This window comes from Mustela erminea, chromosome 5 (assembly GCF_009829155.1).
Source record: "Mustela erminea isolate mMusErm1 chromosome 5, mMusErm1.Pri, whole genome shotgun sequence".
NCBI classification, from domain to species: domain Eukaryota; kingdom Metazoa; phylum Chordata; class Mammalia; order Carnivora; family Mustelidae; genus Mustela; species Mustela erminea.
The window spans coordinates 62,754,506-62,774,776 of NC_045618.1; the positions used below are offsets into that span (position 1 = coordinate 62,754,506).

A 20,271-nucleotide genomic window follows, 5' to 3' on the forward strand; every position below is an offset into this window, starting at 1 on the left:
TGGGTCCCCTCCACTAGAATCCAGGTTGGCTTGTGAGTGCGTCTGCCAATAGTGTGCTGTGAAAGTGATGGTCTGTGCCTTCGGACACTGGATCATAATACACAAGGCACCTGTCGCTGAGTAACACTTGCTCTTGGAGCCCTGAGCTGCCATTTAAGAAAGCCGGGGATCTTGAAACCACCACACTGAGGAGGCCACATGAAGGTGCTCTGATAGTCAATCAAACTGAGCTTGTCCTTCAGCCGTCCCAGCCTCTCTCACCCAGGCACTGCTCATCTCAGAGGTAGATCCTTCTGCTCCAGCTCTTCCAGACCCCAGCCCTCTGAGCCCTCCCCAAGCACTTCAAGTCATTTCAGCGGAGGCCTCCCAGCATGAATAAGAGTTGTCCTTGCTGTGCCCTTTTTAAATTCCTGACCCATAGAATCTGTAGGCATAATCAAATGGTGGTTCTTTTATGCCGTTATATTCTGGGTTTTGTTTTGTTTGTGTTTGTTTGCTCAGCAATAGAAAATTGGGACAACTGGTAATTCTCATTATCTTGTTAAGGTAAAAATTGAGTTTTCTGTCACAGAAAAGATGTTCAGAGGTAGGCAGACCAGGGCTACTTTGGTGTGCTCACTGTCAGCAGGAGTTCAGAACCCTTTAACCTCCCTGCTGTCTGGAATGTGGATACAATGGGTGGAGCTCTAGCAGCTGTATTGGACCAGAAGGCAAACTTGAGGATGGCAGAAGCAAGAGCTAAGAGGAACCTGGGTATCTGCTAAGAAATAGAGAAATCAATTTCTTCTATCTTCTTTAAGACACTCTTAAGAATCAAAAGATCAAAAGTTTCTTGACCTTTTTGATTATGTAATGAAAAATAATGCTAACTGGTATAGAATTTGAATCCACGAATCAAGAACTTAGGAAACTGGCTTGGCTAGTGCTAAAGGTTTGAGAATTTTCAAGATAGAAGTGGTAGTTGAAGTCCTGGGTGTAGATGAGATCGCCTAAGGAGTACAGAGTGGAAAGAGGAGAGCTGAGGAGAGAACCTCCGGGAATACCAGCAGTTAATGGAGGGCAGGGGCAGTGAGACAACAGGAGGGGCTGGAAAGTGGGAAGGAAACCAGGATGGATGGTGTCCAGCAAAGCTGGCCCCTTCCCTCTAGGCGGAAGCCTAGCTGGCAGCCCCTAATGCGTGCCCCATGTGTATACCGCTAATATGGAACTTTCCCTTTGTCTCGCAAGGCTCTGTTTTCATGAAGCCCTTCTATGAGGGACCAAAAGGAAGCTCCTTGAAGTGTGGGGTCAATTGTTAATCATTTTTATTGTCCCAGTGCCTACCACAGTGACTGGCATGTAGTGAGAAGGCAAGATATATTTGCAGGCGGAACAGAGTTGAACTGCTGTTGGCAAGGAAGTCGTGGGAAGGGATGGTTTCAGGAAGCAGGAGTGGTCTGCGGTGCCAAATACCGAGAACAATCAAGTAAGATAAGGCCTATAAAGGGCTGGTGCCATTTGGCTCAGTGTATCTGGCAATTAGGACGCTGGTGACCTTGGGGAGAAGTGTTTTCACGGGGACGTGGGGACAGAACACAGTGGTGTGTGAGAAGCCCAGGCAGGGGTGAGGGCAGGAGTTGGCTGGTTTTGTAGCACTGTATGAGCAAAGATGAGTCAACAGCATTTACCCACAGGGCCATTTTATTCTGTGAACAAATAATACAATGGTTTTACAAGCCTCATTGTACGCACTTTGATGAATCCAAGGCAGGGCTGTCTTCTCCGGCCAGCAAACAGGTCTTACAGCGTGGCTCACTCTAATTTAAGGAGAGCCTGTTTGTTGCAGATGGAAAGAAAAGATGTGAAGGTCGAGGCTGTTGGCTGCTCCCTCGGAGGGCATGGGCGGTGTCTCAGGTCCGCATTATCTGGGCGGGGACCAGTTTCGCAGGTCCAGGAGCCCTGTTTACCAGTGGCTTAGGGGCGCTCATGGATTCCTGCTTTCCAAGCTTATAGGGGAGTGTGGCATAAATCTACACCATTCAAATTTAATATGTGTAGTCTCGTGGGAATGGAGCATGGGATGCTCCATGCTCCACCACGGGGTGCAGAGGGGAGGTGGGAATCTCCTGAAAATGCAGATTCTGATTCAGCAGACCTGGGGTGGAGCCTGAACTTTTGCATTTCTGATGAGTCCCCATTACACTTTGAGTAGCAAGGATGGATTTTGAAAGTCGATTTTTCTGAACTTTCGTTACCTATCACTACTCATCATCTCCTAGAGGCCAGGAAAGAGGGCCAAGTCTTCCAGGTTTGCTGGGCCTCGTGGGGACCACATGCCTTTCTGGTCACACCTTCCATCGGCCTGGGCTTCTCTATGACTCAGGTGACCTATTTCTTTAGTCATGTTCCTAGCCTGATGGGAGGCCTGGACACTTTGCTGGGCTTCTCTGTGTCCCAGGGTTTTCCCAGTGATTTGGCTGCGGGCGGGCGCTCTGGACGCATTTCTTCCTCAGGGCTAACCTACTCCCTGAAGGGTTTCCTTGTTTGTTCTCTCCCTGACTCGTGACTCTCTGAGAGCTTCGGGTATACTGGCCACAGCGTTTTTTACATGATAGATAAGAGGAATCCCATTTAGAAATAAATAATCCCACCTGAAAATAGGAGAGGAAGGTGAGAAGGGAACGGAGAAGTGCTCCTGGAGCAGGCTGGTCGGCGAGCGCTAGCCCGAAGCCTGACTCCATTTACCTGCTCAGACGTCCCTGAGCTGCACCCCCCGATCCTTGTTTGGTGAGCCTGAGCTGCAAACTCGGGCTTTGCCTGGCATTTTCGTGGGTGCTCAGATGAGGCTGTCTGGTTGAGATCCCAGGAATCACCGGTCCTGGGGCTCAGAGCGGCTAGAGAGGGGCCGCTGAGACCTGTCACCTACCTAGTCTGGCTTTGTTGTTGAAGAGACCAGTGCTGGGTCTAGATGCTCTGGCTTCACACTATCTATGAACACCCTGATTCTAAACAATGAAAACCACAAAATGTAATAGCCTATAAAAATCATGATTGCCTTTAATTTAAAAAGGCACTTTTCCAGAGAGCCCGCCATACTCCTCAGGTTCCTCCCCTTATTTATTCCTGGAGGCCCTCTATGCCAGGAGTCTGGGAGGAGTTGAGTGGAGGAGGCTTTGAGCTCCAGCTCGCAGGCTGAGGTCTCTGGGGGAACCAGTCTTTTCCACAGGCCACGATTTTATTCTCCACACTTTGGAGACCCTGTGGGACCCTGTGGCTATGGGACCCCCTTCCTTGCAGGGACAGGTTTAAAAAAAAAAATTCCTGCAGGTCTAAAATCCCAACACTTGCCTACGTTGTTTTCCTTTGTCTCCTTCTCTCTCTATCTCCCTCAACTTGTTTAAATTTTTATTATTTTGATAGAAAGCCCAGGTCAGCCTGCCCACACCCCTCGCCAGATAGCAGAGCTGGCAGTGCAAGCAGGTCAGCCCCCATGGGCTCGGCGCCTCTGACCCTAGAAGCAGACATAGGATCGGTGAGGCTCGCTGTGACTTAGGAGGGACATTGGCTCTTCAGGCGTTTCTTCTTCTCCACCGCCAGCCTCAAGGCCTGAAGAAGCTTGTCTTTGTTATTTAGGATGTTGTACTCAGAGAGCTTCACCAGCTTGTCAAAGGCGGCCTCTGTGTATGTGAGCTCCTTGGTAGCATATGGGGTTTTGGGGCCATAAATGTCCACGTGGCCCTGCTCCAGCTCCTCGGGGCTTCGCTCCACACCTGGAGGCAGCAGAAGGACTTGCTATACATGGAGGGTTGTAATGATTTGCTTCTGTATCTCTCCCCATGACCTGCCCCGCCCACGTGGGTACTCACACCTGTGCGAAAACCACGCACACATGGGCGCCCACATACACGAGCACCCATGCACACACATGCGCACATGTGCACACCTCCACCCTCCCCAGGGGAGAGATGCAGCTTGCCTATCTTAGGGCCACCCTAGCAGGACACAGCACGGGGCACCTAGTGGGATGTGGATAAATGCTGAATGACTGAAAGAGCAGAGGATGACATTGCTGGCTCACGCAGGGGAGGGGCTTTGCTTTCTTCCCAAAGCCAAGGTTGGTTCAGGCTAGAGGGGAGCTGGGCTTCCCTGCTAGTACAGTCAGATAGATGATGGGGCTGGGCTAAACACAGGAGCTCTCAGCCCAAGGCTAGCAAGCGGGTGGTGGGAACCAAGCTCGGAGGCGGCTTACCTGGGGCCTTGTACTTCTGGAAGGTGTCATTGATAAGTGGGAAGAAAAGCACGATGGGGGCATCAGGCTCCTGGGAATTCTCCATCAAGTAGCACTCCTTGAGGTTTTCCTCGTCCTCTTGCAGCTCGTATTTGGGGAAGGGGATGTTCTGCACCGAGCAATATTCACAGGTTTGCTTCATGGGCTGGAATGAGAGGTGGGGTGGGTAAGCAACACGAAGTTCTTAGTTCCAGCTTCCTGATTTCCCCCAGACAACAATTCAGGTCTCACATGGCTTTGCCTCTTTGTGCTATTTTTGGAACAAAGGGCCTGAGGCGGTAGGTTGGTGTGTGTCCAACTGTAAGCTCCTTCTGAAGGTGGAGAGAAGCCCTTTCAAGGATGCTTCACTCAAAACACAGACCTGGGGAGATATGGGAGGCAGACTGAGGGTGATTGGAGCTAGGCCACGTCTGGCCAGGCTCCTGTGAGATGGGCATGGCCTTTGGAACGGACAAAGGGCCACAAGGCTGGAAAGGACTCTGAAAGGGCATCTTTATAAAATATGATGTAACAGAAAGAGCAGTGGACTGAGAACATCAGAATCCCCTTACTTCTGCCCTCACCCTGTGTTCCAAGCACACTAGCTGTGCGATCTCAAGCAAGCCACTTTCCCTCTCTGTGCCTGTTTCCTGACTGCGCCATTTACCTCAAAGAGCTGGCTGGGGTAAAGGTCAAGTGAGAGCACAGGTAGGAAAGCACAGCGTTACTCATTTATACACTTGAGTCCTTATCATTGGTGTCCTGCTGGTCCTCTGTCTGTAAGCCCCTTTCCTGGGCTTCAGGATAGCACTATAGTAAAGGAGACCAAAAAACAGTTTTTTCCCCCTTAAAAGGCCAGAACTTTTCAAAGGTAAATAGAGAAAAATAAATAAAAACCTCTGATCCTGGCTTTTCATATAATCTCATGGAGGGCCCTATTTCCTGCGGAAAAGGGCAATGTGATTATTTTAAAAATAGGACATTATAAACTCTTGGAGTGGTACAAAACTTTAGAATGGACTGGACTCCATTAAATTATTTTTTTAAAGATTTTATTTATTTATTCGCCAGAGAGAAAGCACAAACAGAGGAAATGACAGGCAGAGGGAGAGAAAGAAGAAGGCTCCCATTGAGCAGAGAGCCCGATGTGGGACTCGATCCCAAGGCCCTGGGACCATGACCTGAGCTGAAGGCAGAGGCTTAACCTTCTGAGTCACCCAGGCACCCCCATTAAAGTTATTTTTAAAAACTCCGTTTTTTTTTGCAGCTAATGAATGGCCAAATACAGCAAATGCTCAGATCATAAAATTGCTTGAAATAAAACTAGAATTTGCTCCATGGGTCCCCTTGAAACCCACGCTGCATGTGAGGGCCAGCGGGCTGCCCAACGTCCACCCCCCGCCCCCGCCCCAAGAGGTTTGGATGGCTAACCTCACGCCAGGTAGAACAGCTTGAGTCTCTCAGATGCTAAGTCTTGGGGCCCGTGGGGGAAAGTCTGTTCTCCATTTCCCAGTTTTGTGGGGGCTCGGTCCTGGGAGATCCCACAACCGAGTGGCCTGCCAGTGGGCAGGAGCCTTTCTTTGTCACACTTGCCTTTGTCTGGGACCCAGCACAGTAATTGAGATGGATGATGAGGTCCACTTTTCTCTCAGGCCTCAGGAGGGGCGGGTAGCTGGAGTTGACGAAGAAGGCGGTGTCCAACAGGCACAGGTGGTTCACAGACTCTGTCAGCTGGTTCGGGAAGCCATCCAGCACTGTGTCTGAAAGTCAGGATTTACAGTTACCGTCATGCCTTGGTGCCCTGATCTTAGCGGATGGACGGAACACCCTGACTGGAGCTCCTTCACCTGGGCCTGGGCCCCGGGCCTAACCCCTTCCAGCCAGGACCCCCCCCCCATGAGTCCCAGTGCCCCTTGGGGTGGGGGCTGATACAGAAGAGCATTATCCTGGGGGCTGTAGCAAGTCTTTGCTACAACACAGATAAAAACTCTTCTGACTAAGCCACAGAGATTTGGGATTGCAGGGGTATAACAATATCTTATAAATCAGTGCACATGCTGGGCCCAGAGCCAGCTGCCCTTTCTGCCCCAGACAGGGAGAATGAGCATCGTTAGGCCAGGCCAAAGCAGCCACTGGCAGGCTGTAGCCAAGGAAAATTCCAAAGACAGGGGCAAGTCAATCTTCAAGCCTTAGCAGGAAGGGGAGGGGGCACCAAGTTGAAGCTGCGTGACCATGATTTAAGACCTGGCCCCGCCACTTACCATGTTGGGGGTTCTTGAGCTGGGTCATCCCTGCTGCACCCTCAGAGGGCACCACTCCCATTAAAAGGGGCCCCCAGAGCACAATGAGAGCAAGTCAAGGCCCACATTTCCCCAAGTTCTACCTGCTGGGATTGTTGTACAGATTCAAGTAATTACATAACAACAGTACAGCGCCTACGTTCAGAACCTCGCCAAACATGGAAGACACCCTGGAGAGAGTCTGCCTCCCCCCCAACCCCTGACCCCAGAGAACATGGCCAGAGGGGCTTCGCCAGCCTTTCTCCACAGCAGCCTCAACATGCCCTTCCCCTTTATCCAGGCCAGGGCGGGCAGCCAGGGAGGGTTACCTTTCCACATGGAGAACTGGTTGTTCTGGAGGTAGTCGGTGTGCAGCTGTAACCCCCGCAGGAAGTTGTGGAACTGAGACACGAAGGCCCGGTGGGTGAGGATGCTGCGGAAAGTGTTGGACAGCCACGACCCCGGGATCACCACCGCGGTGTCCAGGACAGTCGCATCACATTTGGGGATTTCAGGCAGGAGTGGCTCATCTTCTGCAGGGGAGAGGGAGGACGGAAGGCAGGTCACAAGAGCTGGGGTCCCCAGACGGCCCAGGCAAAGCCTGCATGGTTACCTGACACCCAGGGTTCAGCCACTGGAAGTGAGGCTCACACCTTCCTTGCTGAGATGATAAGGCCCTGGCATTGGGGCCAGGAAGACCCAGGTGAGAGATCAAGGGACAGGGCGGTGGAGAAGAGGGGTGATGACAAGTAATTTGGGGGGGGGGTGTCCCAGAGAAGACAGGGAATCTACAAGAGCCACTTGTCACTGTGCTCATGGATCCCTACCCGGTTAGCTCTCCAGGGCACTGTGCCCCTCTGCTGGGCCCTCCCCCACCCTCACCGCCCAGTTAGGCCAGAGCTGGCCCCTGAAGCTTGTGATGGAGCCTCCCTCTCCCTCCCCTCCAGGCAAGGACGACCTCATCCTAGCTGCTTTCTCATCTTGGAACCACAGACATGGCGCTGAAACCGGTGGCCAGGTGGATTGGGCCTTGGTTTGTTATCCACCCCCCACCCCTACATCCCCCAACCAAAGAGGGGAAGCCAGTGGGGTCACCCACCGATGTCGTTAACTTTCTCCCTCGTCCACCTGTGGAAGAACTCCTCCGAGCTTTGGGACAGATTCCAGGCATCGAGCAAGTTTAGGGAGAAGATACTGCTCCACAAGCCTAGGGAGCAGGACCAGCCATGAGTGGCTCTGCCCCAGAGCCCCAGCCACCCAAACACTGCCTGCTTCTCCCTTGACCTTGATGTTCCCTCCCAGTCTGGCTGCTCAGGGGGTGAGACAGACTTTGGTCTCCCCCACCCTCGCCCCGGCAAATGCAGGAGGGTCCCATTCTCAAGGGATAACCCAAACCAACACCGGAACCCAGGACAAGATCCTGGGGGAAAGGAACGGGCCTTCCCCTGCCCCCCCCCCCCCACCAGGAGTCACCTAGCATGTAGCACATCCGTGACTCTGGGAGCCTCTTCATCAGCCGCCCCATGAAGAACTCAGAGCCGAAGAGCTCGGTGGGGATGAAGGCCCCGTACTTCTGCAGGCCTACCTCGTAAGGGGAGAATTCGCACCACTCTGCATGGGGGGCAGAAGGGTGGCGTGTCAGTCTCAGGCCTTCAGAGCCCCACCCTCCCTCCTCAGGGTTCCTACAGATCAGGGGCATGGAGCGCGGGGGCTGGTAGGGACAGGGAGACTACAGTTCCCCCAACAGGGCACAAGGGGGCGCCCAAGACTGGCTACTGCTGGCCAGTCGGACTGCTTTGTCACCAGCATGGCTAGTTTGCTCCACCAAACTGGATAAACCGAGCTCACAACTGACCTAGAAGCAGGCAGAGCAGGTTTCTAGAGTCCCTCAGTCTGGGAACCTTGAGAAATATTTAGAACCCCCTCCCTTTTTTAACTTTACTACCTCTGTCCCATCAAACCTCTGCTCCTAGAAAAGCCACAAGCCCCCACCAGCCTGATCCATCCACACAGAAGGGGTAGCCAAGTTGAGGTGGAGGGGGCAAATGTGGTGGGTTGGGCGTGTGCTGGGGCCCTGGGTACCTCTGCCTGCTGAGAAGGGACCCCCTTATAAACTAGCCACCAGTGTTACCTCTGAAATCCTGGTTGCTTACATCATCCTTGACATTGATGGTGAGGTAGATGGGCAGGGGGTTCTGGCCCTGGCACAAAGCAGCACGCTGATCTGACAGTTTGGATTCATTTCTCTGTGGGGACATGAAATGGTGAAGAAGCACAGGCAGCCTGGAGGCAGTGCAGAGTAAGGGGGATGGTCTGGACCTCCAGCAGGCCATTTCCTGGCTCCTGAGCCCATCCGGCCACTGTGCAGATCCCAGCTGACACCAGTCAAACCTGCTCTTAAAATGTACCCAGAGAATGTTCGCTCGTCCCTGGGCTATTCACCATCCCAGACACATGGACGGGAGTGGGGGTGAATCTACACTTTAGGGCTGTTCCTCAGAGTCCCAAGATTCTCCTGGTGTCTCAAGGACCAGAGAAGGAAAAAGTAGGGGTGGAAAAGGCCACCACTGTCCCTCTCCATCCCCATCATCTTCCACCCAACATACCCCAGAGCAGGTGCATTTTTCTTCTCTGCTTTTGCATGTTGGGCTCCCTCATAAAATTTGTTTGGGAAGGAGGAGGAAAGCTGCTTTAAAAAGAAAAAATATGAACAGGGGCACCTGGGTGGCTCAGTCAGTTAAGCGGTTGCCTTTGGCTTGGGTCATGATCCCAGGGTCCTGGGATCGAGCCCTGCGTCGGGCTCCCCACTCGGTGGAAAGCCTGCTTCTCTCTCTCCCACTTCTCCTACTTGGGTTCCCTCTCTTGCTGTGTCTCTCTATCAAATAAATAAATAAAATCTTTTTTAAAAAATCTAAACAAAAGGCTTGGAAATGGTGCACTAGCTGGCAGCCAAGGTCAGCTGGCAGCTAAGGTCCCTCTGAGTCCCCAGAACATGGTGCTGCCAAATCAGAGGGGAGTCAGCAGTAGCCAGTCATGGGCGCCCTCTTGTGCCCCGTGGGGGAACTGCGGCCTCCCTGTCCCTGCGGAACAGCCAGGGCCACAAGCCACCTACTGAAATGAATCAACCTTTGTAGACAGGCCAGGTGAGGGGTTAGAGGGCCACGCTCTGACCTTAGGCTCTATGCAGCTGCCTGCTGGGTGACCATCCAGGGTTATTCAGGTGTGTGAAGGCCCCTGACCTTGTGTGGGATGCTAAACACATATGTGGGGCAAACAACTCTTGGGCCTCCCTTGAAAGGCAAGCAGGGCACCTTTCACAATGGCCCAGAGATCTGGGCACTGCAAAGCTGAGTACTGGAAGTAGAGAAAACTGTAGACTCAGGGAAGAATGCAGTCTACACTCACGGTCAAAGGAGTCCAAGGGGAAGAGGCTCCTGCCTTGGCCAGAGTGGAACAGTAGAGACCTCCAAATTTCAATCCTACACTTGCCCTTCTGGGAACCTTGGCTCCTCCTCCTACTCCACCCCAGGCAACACTCAGGTGTCTGTTGTCAGTAGCCTGGGTGCTTTCCTCCTCATCACATGGGGCACTAAGTATTGTTTGAAATATTAACTACCCCTTATAGATGTAGTTTCCATTTAAGGAATGGCACAGAGCAGGACCCGGATTTAAATCCCAACCTGCCTAAACCCAAAGGCCAACTCCTTCAGTCTCCACCTGTCCTGCTTCATCATAAGCACAGATTAGATGGTGGTTATCGAGGGGGAGAGTGGGTGCGACCCACCAAAAGCTGTGAGTGCCTCAGTTCCAAACCCCCATTGCCTGGCATAGTTTCTGACATGCGGGAGGTACTTAATTTTTTTGAAAGAAAAAAAAAATGAAGGAATAAATGCACTTCCAAGATGAAGTTCAGGTCATCTATCACTTCAGAGATGACCTTCATCTCTCTACAGACCACCTAGAATATAATTTGTTATCCTTCCGTTTCCTGGCAAGCTGTGTTTAGAATTCAGAACTCCTCAGAGCCTTTTGGGAGTGGGGCTGAGAACTGCAGGTCTGGAGAGAAATTAGGTGGGAAGCTCTGCTTTGGGGACAAGTGACAGCCACAGCTGGTCCCTCCCCAGGGCCTGTGCAGCTGGAAGAGTCTGGGTGTTCGCTGAACCACTGAGGGTGTTCCCCTCAATGCCACTGCTCCACAACCTTGCACAGAGTGCCCCAGCAGCTGAGAGCCCCCAATATAGACTGTTTCTCTTCTTGGGCACACGGTGCTCGGATTGTTGGATCTCAGAGCAGGGAGGAACTTCTGGACACAACCTCTGTAAGGCAGCCATGAGAAGGGGCCCTACAGATCTTCAGCTACAAGGAGTATAATCAACTAAGGGCCTCCCAGAACTGCACTGAGTTTGTGCTGCGGTCACAAGGCTTGGGCTGCTCCCAGCACATGTCTAAGAGCAGGAGGGATCCTGAGGCATGCGCATTTATGTCCATGGAGGGCCCCAAACTCCTCTGACCAGCAGCTTGTCTAGAGGCCTATCCAACGGACTTACTGAACCTTCTAGATCAGCAGTCCTGGATGCTTCCACCCAGCCCTTCTTCCCTCTCTCCTCCACTTGGGGTCAGACTTGTATCAGTCTGATGTCTGTCCAACCTCCTCCAGCTCCCTCCCCCTGTTCTCTTGTGGTAACTTGGCATGATCCAGAGGACATGCCGCCAATCTGCAGGACTGTTCCTAAGCCATCCCCACCCCAAGGGTCTCAGTCATACACTAAAGGGATGTGGCAAGCCAATTCCACAATCTTCCTCCATCATGTGCTTGGGAACCTCATGCTTCCTATGACCCACAGTTGAATCTGCAGGTCTAAGCTAACTTCCTTCTTCTGAGAAGTAAGTCCAGAACCCCCTGATGAAGAAAGAGAGCAGGTCATCAGCCAGGGCAGGCTGGACCTCAGAAGAAGCTAAGCACCTACCTCATCCCCCAGACAGGCCTCGATCAGCAGGCCCCAGAAATCTGTAAAGGTGACCTTGTAGCCTTCCTGACTACGCAGCTGAAGCTCTTCCTGGAATTTGGCCAGCTGGTCTGGGAACAGGGCAGGCATCTTGTCCTTGACCACATGCCTCCGCGCCTCCAATATGGCAGGCTCCAGGTTTTTGGAGGACCAGTCAGGGTCACGGTATAAGGTAGCCATGGTCCTGGAGAGAGACACACACACGGGGATAGAACTGAGCCAGTCCTGGTCCAATCAACTCTGGGCCCTGGCCAGAGAGAAGGTGGACAGATCGTGGGAGACCCTAACTCATCAGGAGAGGAGCCTGGAGGGAAGGGGTGGACATTTTTAATCATAGTCACAATGGCTACCATGGGCCAGGTATAGCATGTTGCTTGAGAGTGAGGCTGCTGGGGACACCTGGGTAGCTCAGTTGCTTAAGCATCTGCCGTCAGCTTGGGTCATGATCCTAGGGTCCTGGGATGGAGCCTGCATTTGGCTCCCTGCTTAGTGGGGAGTCCGATTCCCCTTCTCCCCCTGTCCCTTTCTCTGCTCGTGTTCGCTCTCTCTTTCAAATAAAGAAAAAAAATCTAAAAAAAAAAAAAAAAAAGAGCAAGGATTCTGGACCAAGATCTTCCTGGGTTCAAAACCACACTCTGCCACTCACTAGCTGTGTAATCCTGGGCAAGTTATCTAACTGCTCGTCCATCAGTTTCCCCATCTGTAGAACGGAGAGAATTAGCACTGCACCTACCTCAAAGAGTTATGTGAAGGTTACCATGAGTTAATGCAATTTAAAGAGATTCAAACAGTGGCCAGGACAAAGTGTATGCTGGGTCATGGAGTGGTGAGGCCAACATTGGAACCCAGGTTTGGCTGATTCCAAATCCTGGACTCTTTCCACTTCGTTGCATCCATTCCCATAATTACAGTGCTGGCTAAAGATTTATTTCCCCTGCTTCTTCTGAACTTATACATGGGCAATGGGAAGGAGTAAAACAAAAACAAAAACAGTGACCCCTATAGCCCTAGGTCTCTTCTTGGTCTGGAGCTAGCTTTTCTGCTGAAGTCAGGACAGCACCTTGGAACCCCCGTGCCCTGGGTGACCTTGTCTGCAGTGTCACTGTATCTGAACAGTGGCCTCTTCCTTCACAGGGCTTGTTTCTGGTCCAGGAAGGTAGGGATTGGTCAAGAGATTTCATGGACAAAAAGCACCCCGCTCTCCGTAAGATTCACTCTTATTTTTACATGTTTAAAAGATTTCAAAACCATCACAAATGATTGATTTTAAAAGGATACTTCCCAGTGCTTTGTCAGGCCAGGAGATGCTTCCCTCTTCCCCTACAGTACCCCCTCCCCACCCACCAAGTTCCTTCCAGTCTCCTGCTTGTCAGGCAGGGCCAGAAGGATGCAGATGCCCCTCAGCCCTGATGGAAGCAGCTTTTATCTCCTTATTGTACTACCCACAGGCCATGCCAACAAACGTCAGCTGTCCTTCTGTCCCATCTGGGCGGAAGCCACAGAGTTTCTGACACACTAGCAGCCCTTGGCCTTCCTAGGGCAAATTCACATCTACTGCTCAAATGTAAGTTCCTAGAGCTCCTCCAGGGTGAGGGGCCACTTGGGACCTTAATGGCTCAGAGGCCTACCAGTCCCTGACAGAAGATGCAGCCATTTTGTTCCAGGATCCCCTGCCAGGACTGTGCTATGACCTCATGTGGGCCCCTTCCACCATAAAAATATGAAACATGTTTTATGATTGTTGTATAAAAATAAATATAATAATGTTATATTTGTTCTTGGGCAAGAAGTTTTTTTTTTTTTTTTTTTTTTTTCCCCTGATCTTAAAAGAAGGTAAAACATTTTTCTGGGCTTCTACAAGCACTGTGGGTCCTAGGCATATGGATACTGGCCTCGTTTTCAGGGGACTCGTTCTCCTTGCTTACCAGCAGAGAGTGAAAAAGGCACCAGGGCAGAGGGAGGGGCAAGGATGGGGGTGGTGGGCTGGGGTCAGGGCAGCTAGAGCAGCTGGGCCAGCTCCACACAGCCTAGGAGAGCTGGCATGGTTGGAGAAGGCAGCTATTTCTTCCCAACAGGATGGGTCAATGGTAGGAGTGGGTCACAACTCTTAACTACCATATTCCTAGATCCCTGCCACAGCCCCAAGGCACCCAGGACTGGGAGAGTCTCGCTCAATGACCCCATGGGGTCAATACTAGTTATACCCATTTTACAGATTCAGAAACTGAGACTCTGAGAAGTGAAGCTGCTGCCCAGCATCACACAGCTGTAAGGGGTAGAGCCGCCCAGTTTTGTGAGTCACACTACCTTGGGGCAGGGAAAGCTTCACCAGAGACCCTGGTCAGCCTCTTTAGTGCTTGCTCTGGGCTCCACTGGGCAGTGGCAGCCAGCTCCTTACCAGGTGGCCCCAGACAGGCCAGTGATGTAGCTGGCACAGTTCAGGATGTTCAGCTTCTGCAGCCCCAGCAGGTGGCCATACATGGCGGTCATGGATCTTGTTCCACCCCCAGTGGCCATGATGGCGATCAGCGGTACCTGGGAGCACACAGAGGCAGACTGTTGGGGCCGTGCGGGGAGGGAGAAGACACAGACTGACCCACGGAAGCTTAGAAAGAATGGTGGAGGCGGGAGGACTGGCTACAGACAGCAGAGCACAAGGCACTAAAGTGACCTGAAAATGGCCTTTCACAGGGCTAGAATTAGATCTTCCCTCCAAACTCAGTAGTTGGTGAGCATAAATGGTGCCGGGGCGTCACACAGCTTGGTCAATCAGCATGTGGTGGCTGGAAGAGTTCTTTGCACAGTTAGTCTAGCCCTCAGTTAACAGGTGATGACACTGGGATCCAGGGGGCTGAGGGACTCGCTTGAGGACCCAGCTAGTGGGCGATTCCCTAACGGCTCCTCCTATGCAAGGATGTGCTATCGGGGTGCCTGGCCCAGACTTGGCCCGTGACAGGTGCTCAGTATACACTGTATGTACAACAGCTGGAATCACTGAATTCTTGACGTGGGAAGGAGCGAGGTTGTCACCTCTGGATTCACAAAGGTTGAAGATGGCCTTGGGGTTTTCCTCTAAAGAGGGGAGAGTGGGGAAGGGGATCCTTGCCAAGATGTACTCTATTTGAGCAGGGATGGTAAGATCCTTCTGTCCACTAAAGTCCCATCGCAACCGTCCTCGGGCACAAGGTCTCCATCCTCTTGCACTTGGAGGGTGACCTGCTGCCTGGTGTGGGGAAGGCAGGGTGTGGACCTGTCCATACCTGGGAGGTGACAAAGGGCTCTAACAAAGGCACACTCTCTGCCTGTGGGAAGAAGCCTGCCCTGCAGGGGAAGGGGCTTCTCTGTAGTGTGCCACTGACCGTTGTTTTTTTCTGGGGGGGTTTTCTATTGTGCGCCTATTTGGGGGGAAGAGAGAATTGAGGAACAAAGAGCCCAGGGCCTTTTGATTGGAGATAGTAGGGCTTCAGCTGTTTTCCCGGCTGGGGGGTGGGGGGGAGGAGGCCATTGTGTCCTGTGTAAGACCTCATAGGTCCCCTTGGGATCTGTTCAGTGCCTGGGGAGGCGCAGCGATGGGGAGGGACACTCCTTCCTTTCTCTCTCGGCTTTGCCTTCCCCGCCCCTCCCCCTGCAAACACACAACTTAATCACATTCAACACAGCCCTCCGCTGGGGACCCAGGAAAGGCAGTGGTGAAGCCACTCTGGAGCAGAGAAGGGCTTGGGGGCAGGTGGCAGTGTGCAGTGTGGGCAGGACAAGCTCAGCTTAGAGGGGGATGAAGCCCCGGCTGGCAGGCCCCTGCTTACCCACCTCGTCCGCAGACAGGTCCTCCTCCAGCTGCAAAACCTGTTGCAGCGCCTCGGCCACCACGACTCTCCGCTTCTCCAGGAACTCCTGCTCCTCGGGGCACAGGCTGAAGCCCAGCCGCACGTCCAGCGTCTGAGGGCTATGGGGACAGAGGATCCTGAGAAGCAGGCTTGCAGACTTTACCGCCACAAAGACATATATTTAGGGTCAGTGGGTCATAGGCTTGAAGCCAGGTTCTGCCATATACCTTTCCTGTGACTTAGAGTCTCTCCTCTCTCATCTGTAAAATGGGGCTAATTGTGCTTACCTCCCAACACTGTCTTCCGTACTTAAGGAGACTGACAAACGGAAAGCCACTGAACCCTTATCTGACACTTTAGACAGGTCCTCCGCAAAATTGGGGGCTCATCCAACCCTCTGCATCCTCAGCCTGATCTGGAAAGCCCAGGAAGACTTCCCCCAGGTATCTTCCATGACCTGAGGCTACACATGGGTAATAGGGAGCCCTGGGATTCTTTTAGCCAATCCCTCCAGACCACGCTCTACAGTAAGGGCTTTCCTGTGGAGTTCATGTTCTTTGGTAAGTTCTCCCTGCTCCTGGAGTAAATAATCCTTCTGTATGTTTGTGTAACTATGAAAACCCTCGTATTCCTGATGTCACCCTCTCATCCCTATAGGTCCGCAAGGCAGGTGGAGCAGGAGTTGCCAAAGCATGTTCAACACTTGCCTTCTTTTGACCACCTTCCTTCCCTGGACACGTCCAGGCTCCTGGCCTGGCAGCCAAGAGCCTAGCTGCTCTGTGTGCCCTCGCTGTTTGCTACTTCTTAGAAGGGGCCACAGGCTTTCAGATCCCAGAAGCAGTCCGGGTTCTGAGGCTTTGTGCAGCCCTTGGCTTTACCAGAACCTTCCTCCCTCTGCCTATGTCCGTCCCTGGTGTCCTTCCAGGCTCGATTCCCCTGGGACTCTGGGTGACTGACCATTGACAATTTCAGAACTGAGCCTTACTCAGTTGCCCGAGTCACCAACCAGATCACATGTCCTTGAAAGCAGAGCCTGGGAGCCCTGAAATGGTGTTTCCTCCGTGTTGTATGCAGGCCTACAGACACAACTGTAAGGAAATACCTCTTTCCTTGGCCTCAATGAAAAACAAATAATGAAACAACAGTAATAACAACACTGGTTGATAGTTGCTGAGTGTCCCTCTTGTCAGATCACTGATTTTTGGCAAGGGTGCCAAGACAACTCAGAGGGGAAAGAATAGTCTTTTCCACAAATGGTGTTGAGACAACTGGAGATTCACATGCAAAAGAATGAAGCTGTATCCCTATTTCATGCTGTATATACAAATTAACTCAAAATCTGTCATAGACCTAAATGTGAGAGCTAAAGCCATAAGAACTCTTAGAAGAGGAACCCCTGGGTAGCTCAGTTGGTTGGACGACTGCCTTTGGCTCAGGTCATGATCCCGGAGTCCCAGGATCGAGTCCCACATCGGGCTCTCAGCTCCATGGGGAGTCTTTCTCCTTGCTCATGCTCTCTCTCACTGTCTCTCTCTCAAATAAATAAATAAAATCTTAAAAAAAACAAAAAAGAACTCTAAGAAGAAAGCAGGGGATCCTCATGACCTTGGATGAGGCAATAATTTCTGAAATATAATGCCAAAAGCACAGGTGACAAAAGAAAAAATACGCATGCGCTAGACATCACCAAAGTTCAAAATGCATTTGCGCCCAAGGACATTGTCAAGATTGTATAAAGACAACCTCCAGAATAGGAGAAAATACTTGCAGATCATATCTCCAACAAGGGACTTGTATACAGAATATAAAAAGAACTCTTAGAACTTAACAAGAGGCAAGTAACCCACTTTAAAAATGGACAAAGGATCTGAAGAGACATTTCTCCCAAAAGATATAAACATGGCCAATAAACCCATGAAAAGATGCTCAGCCTGGTGAGACATCAGGGCAATGCAAGTCAAAACCTCATTTCCCTCCCTCGGTTCTAGTAAATCAGAGGGGTAGACAGAAGGAGGGTGCTTTACCAGGGTGTAGACTTCATGTGTAATTCACAGTCCTCGCCCTGGGAAGAGAAAGAGGAACAACTTTTCAGGGATGACGATTTAGAGCCAAGGGGTACCAAGTAAAGGAGGGGCGTCACACCAGATGGTACCCCCGATCTGACTCAGCACACACATGGGCACACACATATGCGCACACACACATGCTACCCTCATTCCTTCTATGACCCTCAGCTCAGCCTCTACAGACTCTCTTTGGCCCCACAGCACAGCCCGCAGTCTCCTACCCCAGCAGACTCCTCTGTCCTGCCTGAGAGAACTCTCTCCCATGTCACCACCCCCCAAGCCCTTCCCATTCTCCTCCCACAGAAGCTTCTGGCTGTGCTGCTCAGGGTCCCCTTACCACGGGTAGGGTCACCGTCTGGCCATCAGAGAAGCAGTCAAGGGGCTGGCGGACAGGGCTGTTCTTGCTGTGCGCACAGCAGCAGCAAAGCTGGAAGGATGGGCAGGCTCGGTGAGGGAGGGGTGAGGGGCTCCTCTGGCAGGTCTGGCTGCCCCAGTCCCTCCTACCCCCCACTCCCACGGTCGTTGTTGTGTACCCCATGGCTCCACTGGCTCGTGGGCACGTCCACATGCATACAGGGCTGGAAATACTTGGGGTAGTGGAAGCAGGCCGGGTTTGGGCAGCAGGGCTCCTGGCGGCATGGGACACGTTGGGTGTGCTCGAAGGACTCTTTCACTGTCACCAGGAGGTCCTTCACTGGAAGAGAGGACAAGAGGCCTGAGCCCCTAGAAGCCTCTCACTCCTCCACCCCAGCTTGCACCAAGAGAAAGCCAAGCTGGAAGAACCTGGGGGCAGGGATTCAGAAGAACCTAGGGCACAGATTAAAAGGCTTCCAAGTCTCATTCTGTAAGGCTGGGCAGGGCCCAAGAAGCTGTATTTAGTGTGGCTGTGTATGATGAGGACAAAGAAGGTCCCCAGTAGGCCTCGAGATGCTGAGTTCCCTGGACTGGTCCTCCCAGATTCTGCTTCTCCAGGAGGTGCCCTGCATCGAAGACAGGCCCTCTCCATACCGCCAGTTTGGGGGTGCGGCTTCTTCCTCCTTCCCTCTCCCATGTCCGGGCAGCTACGCTGCTCTCCTCTCTTGGGACAGGGCTAGAAGTTTTTCATGACTGAGATGGAATGGAATGGTAAGCAGAAGCAACTTGTAACTGTGGATCTCTTAGGTCCCTGCTGGCCATGAAATTCTAGGACCCTCTGTGAGGAAGGGGCACAGCTAGAAGGGGGCGTGGGGGTTGTCAGTGCTGACCTGCCCTGGGGAAGACCACTGCAGCAGACCAGGCATGCAGGGCCAACCCGTGTGGGCAGAGAGGGCTGTGCTGTGCCGCTGACCCTGGCCCTGGCCCAGGTGCTGAGGGTCCCATGGGTGCCTGGAAGAGCATGCTCCCTGTAGAGTGGCAGGGAGGCCAGGGGTTCATGACCCCTGAGGGGGAGGTGACCCCGAGGAGCGATGGCCAAGCTCAATCAGGATGCAGCACAGGATAGCTGTGGGAAGAAACACTGACTTCCCAGAGGAAGTCAAAAGACTCACTTTTCCTCCTCTTCTTCTGCCTCCTACACTCTGCATGAACCTCCAGGCGGGAGACTTGCCGAGACTGAAACAAAGGAAGTGGGGTCTGTCTGAGCGCTGGCTGCCCTCTCCCTCTGTCAGGCCAAATGGAGGAGATGAACCAGGGGATAAATACAGCGCTGGTCTGATTTGGGGCCTGCTCCCGGGAACCATGGTGTGCCGACCACATTTTCTGAACGCAATCAAGGCTTGTCATCTCATTAAGAGATGCAGTATTTGAAAATGAAGTTGTCCTGGGGCACCTGGGTGGCTCAATGGGTTAAGCCTCTGCCTTCTGCTCAGTTCATGATCCCAGGGTCCTGGGATGGAGCCCCGCATCGGGCTCTCTGCTCAGTGGGGAGCCTGCTTCCTCCTCTCTCTCTCTCTGCCTGCCTCTCTGCCTACTTGTGATTGATCTTTCTCTCTCTGTCAAATAAATAACAAAAGAAAAAAAGAAAAAAAATTTTTTTTAAATCTTGGGGAAAAAAAAAAAAAAGAAAATGAAGCTGTCTTCAAAAATCTAGGCTATATGCTTTCTATATACCAGGAGTCATGTTCTCAGCTACACGTCAGGGATGGAAGCTGCGGGATTGGTCCAAAATAAAAAGAGGGAACATTCCTCTTTTGGGGCTTTGGAATGAGAACTCCCAACAGAATAGTCTTCTAAAAGTCAGATTCTTTTACCACAGTCTCCCAAAGACTGATTTCGGGGGTGGGGGGGAGATCTCCTCGAATCCTGAGGCTTGAGATGCATTTATTTAGCTGAAATGTCTGAACCAGAGCTGAATTATGACAATCTTAAAACACCGAGTTTGTACTTGTAGAGGAATTGGAGCTGGGGTTGGGGGGCAGGGGGGATGGGAAGGAGGCTGAATCTGGGAGGAGGCTGCTTCCATGGAGATGCTTTTACTGGGGAGGTTCCCAAGGGGGGGGGGTCATCCTTGTGGGATATGGGATGGATGTTCCAGCCCCTGCCTCCCCAGAAGCAGGGGCCCAGCCCCCACCCCACCGCCCAAGTCCCTGTTGGCCTGCTTCAGTTAGTCTGACTCCTGGAAGGCTCTGGGACAAGGGCTTGGGTGGGCTGTGTTCTCTCCCATGGTTCTGTTCTCCTGGGAGCAGCAGCCATGTGTGGCCTCTGGAGCTACAGGAACCTGGAAGGACAAATTACCACCAGCACGCCGTTGGTGATGAGGATCTCCGGTGGAGAGGAACTGGAAAACAAAATGAGAACTCCTGGTCAGTTATATCGTTCTTGCCTGATTTCTCAAGAGGCGATAAAGAACCTAAATCGGGGCAATAATGAGAT

At 52.2% G+C, this 20,271-nt stretch overlaps 1 protein-coding gene across 13 annotated transcripts in view; it reads right to left on the reverse strand.

The window, feature by feature from the left end:
- Nucleotides 1–1,666: 1,666 nt before the first annotated feature.
- Nucleotides 1,667–20,271, reverse strand: part of PLA2G4E (phospholipase A2 group IVE) — a 62,070-nt gene continuing 43,465 nt past the window's right edge. For 11 of the 13 annotated variants that reach the window (XM_032343411.1, XM_032343406.1, XM_032343402.1 and 8 more), the window contains 15 exons: nt 20,134–20,176; nt 18,948–19,011; nt 17,955–18,115; nt 17,759–17,848; nt 17,380–17,417; nt 15,339–15,474; nt 13,930–14,066; nt 11,493–11,715; nt 8,657–8,771; nt 7,999–8,136; nt 7,625–7,732; nt 6,855–7,058; nt 5,840–6,006; nt 4,229–4,412; nt 3,529–3,749 (listed from right to left, as the gene is read on the reverse strand). In XM_032343411.1, the coding sequence (XP_032199302.1) occupies nt 3,529–3,749; nt 4,229–4,412; nt 5,840–6,006; nt 6,855–7,058; nt 7,625–7,732; nt 7,999–8,136; nt 8,657–8,771; nt 11,493–11,715; nt 13,930–14,066; nt 15,339–15,474; nt 17,380–17,417; nt 17,759–17,848; nt 17,955–18,115; nt 18,948–19,011; nt 20,134–20,176 (2,029 nt within the window). Of the gene's footprint in view, nt 3,772–4,228; nt 4,413–5,839; nt 6,007–6,854; nt 7,059–7,624; nt 7,733–7,998; nt 8,137–8,656; nt 8,772–11,492; nt 11,716–13,929; nt 14,067–15,338; nt 15,475–17,379; nt 17,418–17,758; nt 17,849–17,954; nt 18,116–18,947; nt 19,012–20,133; nt 20,177–20,271 lie in introns of all 13 variants that reach the window. The other 2 variants (XM_032343400.1, XM_032343401.1) reach the window with 2 other exon arrangements.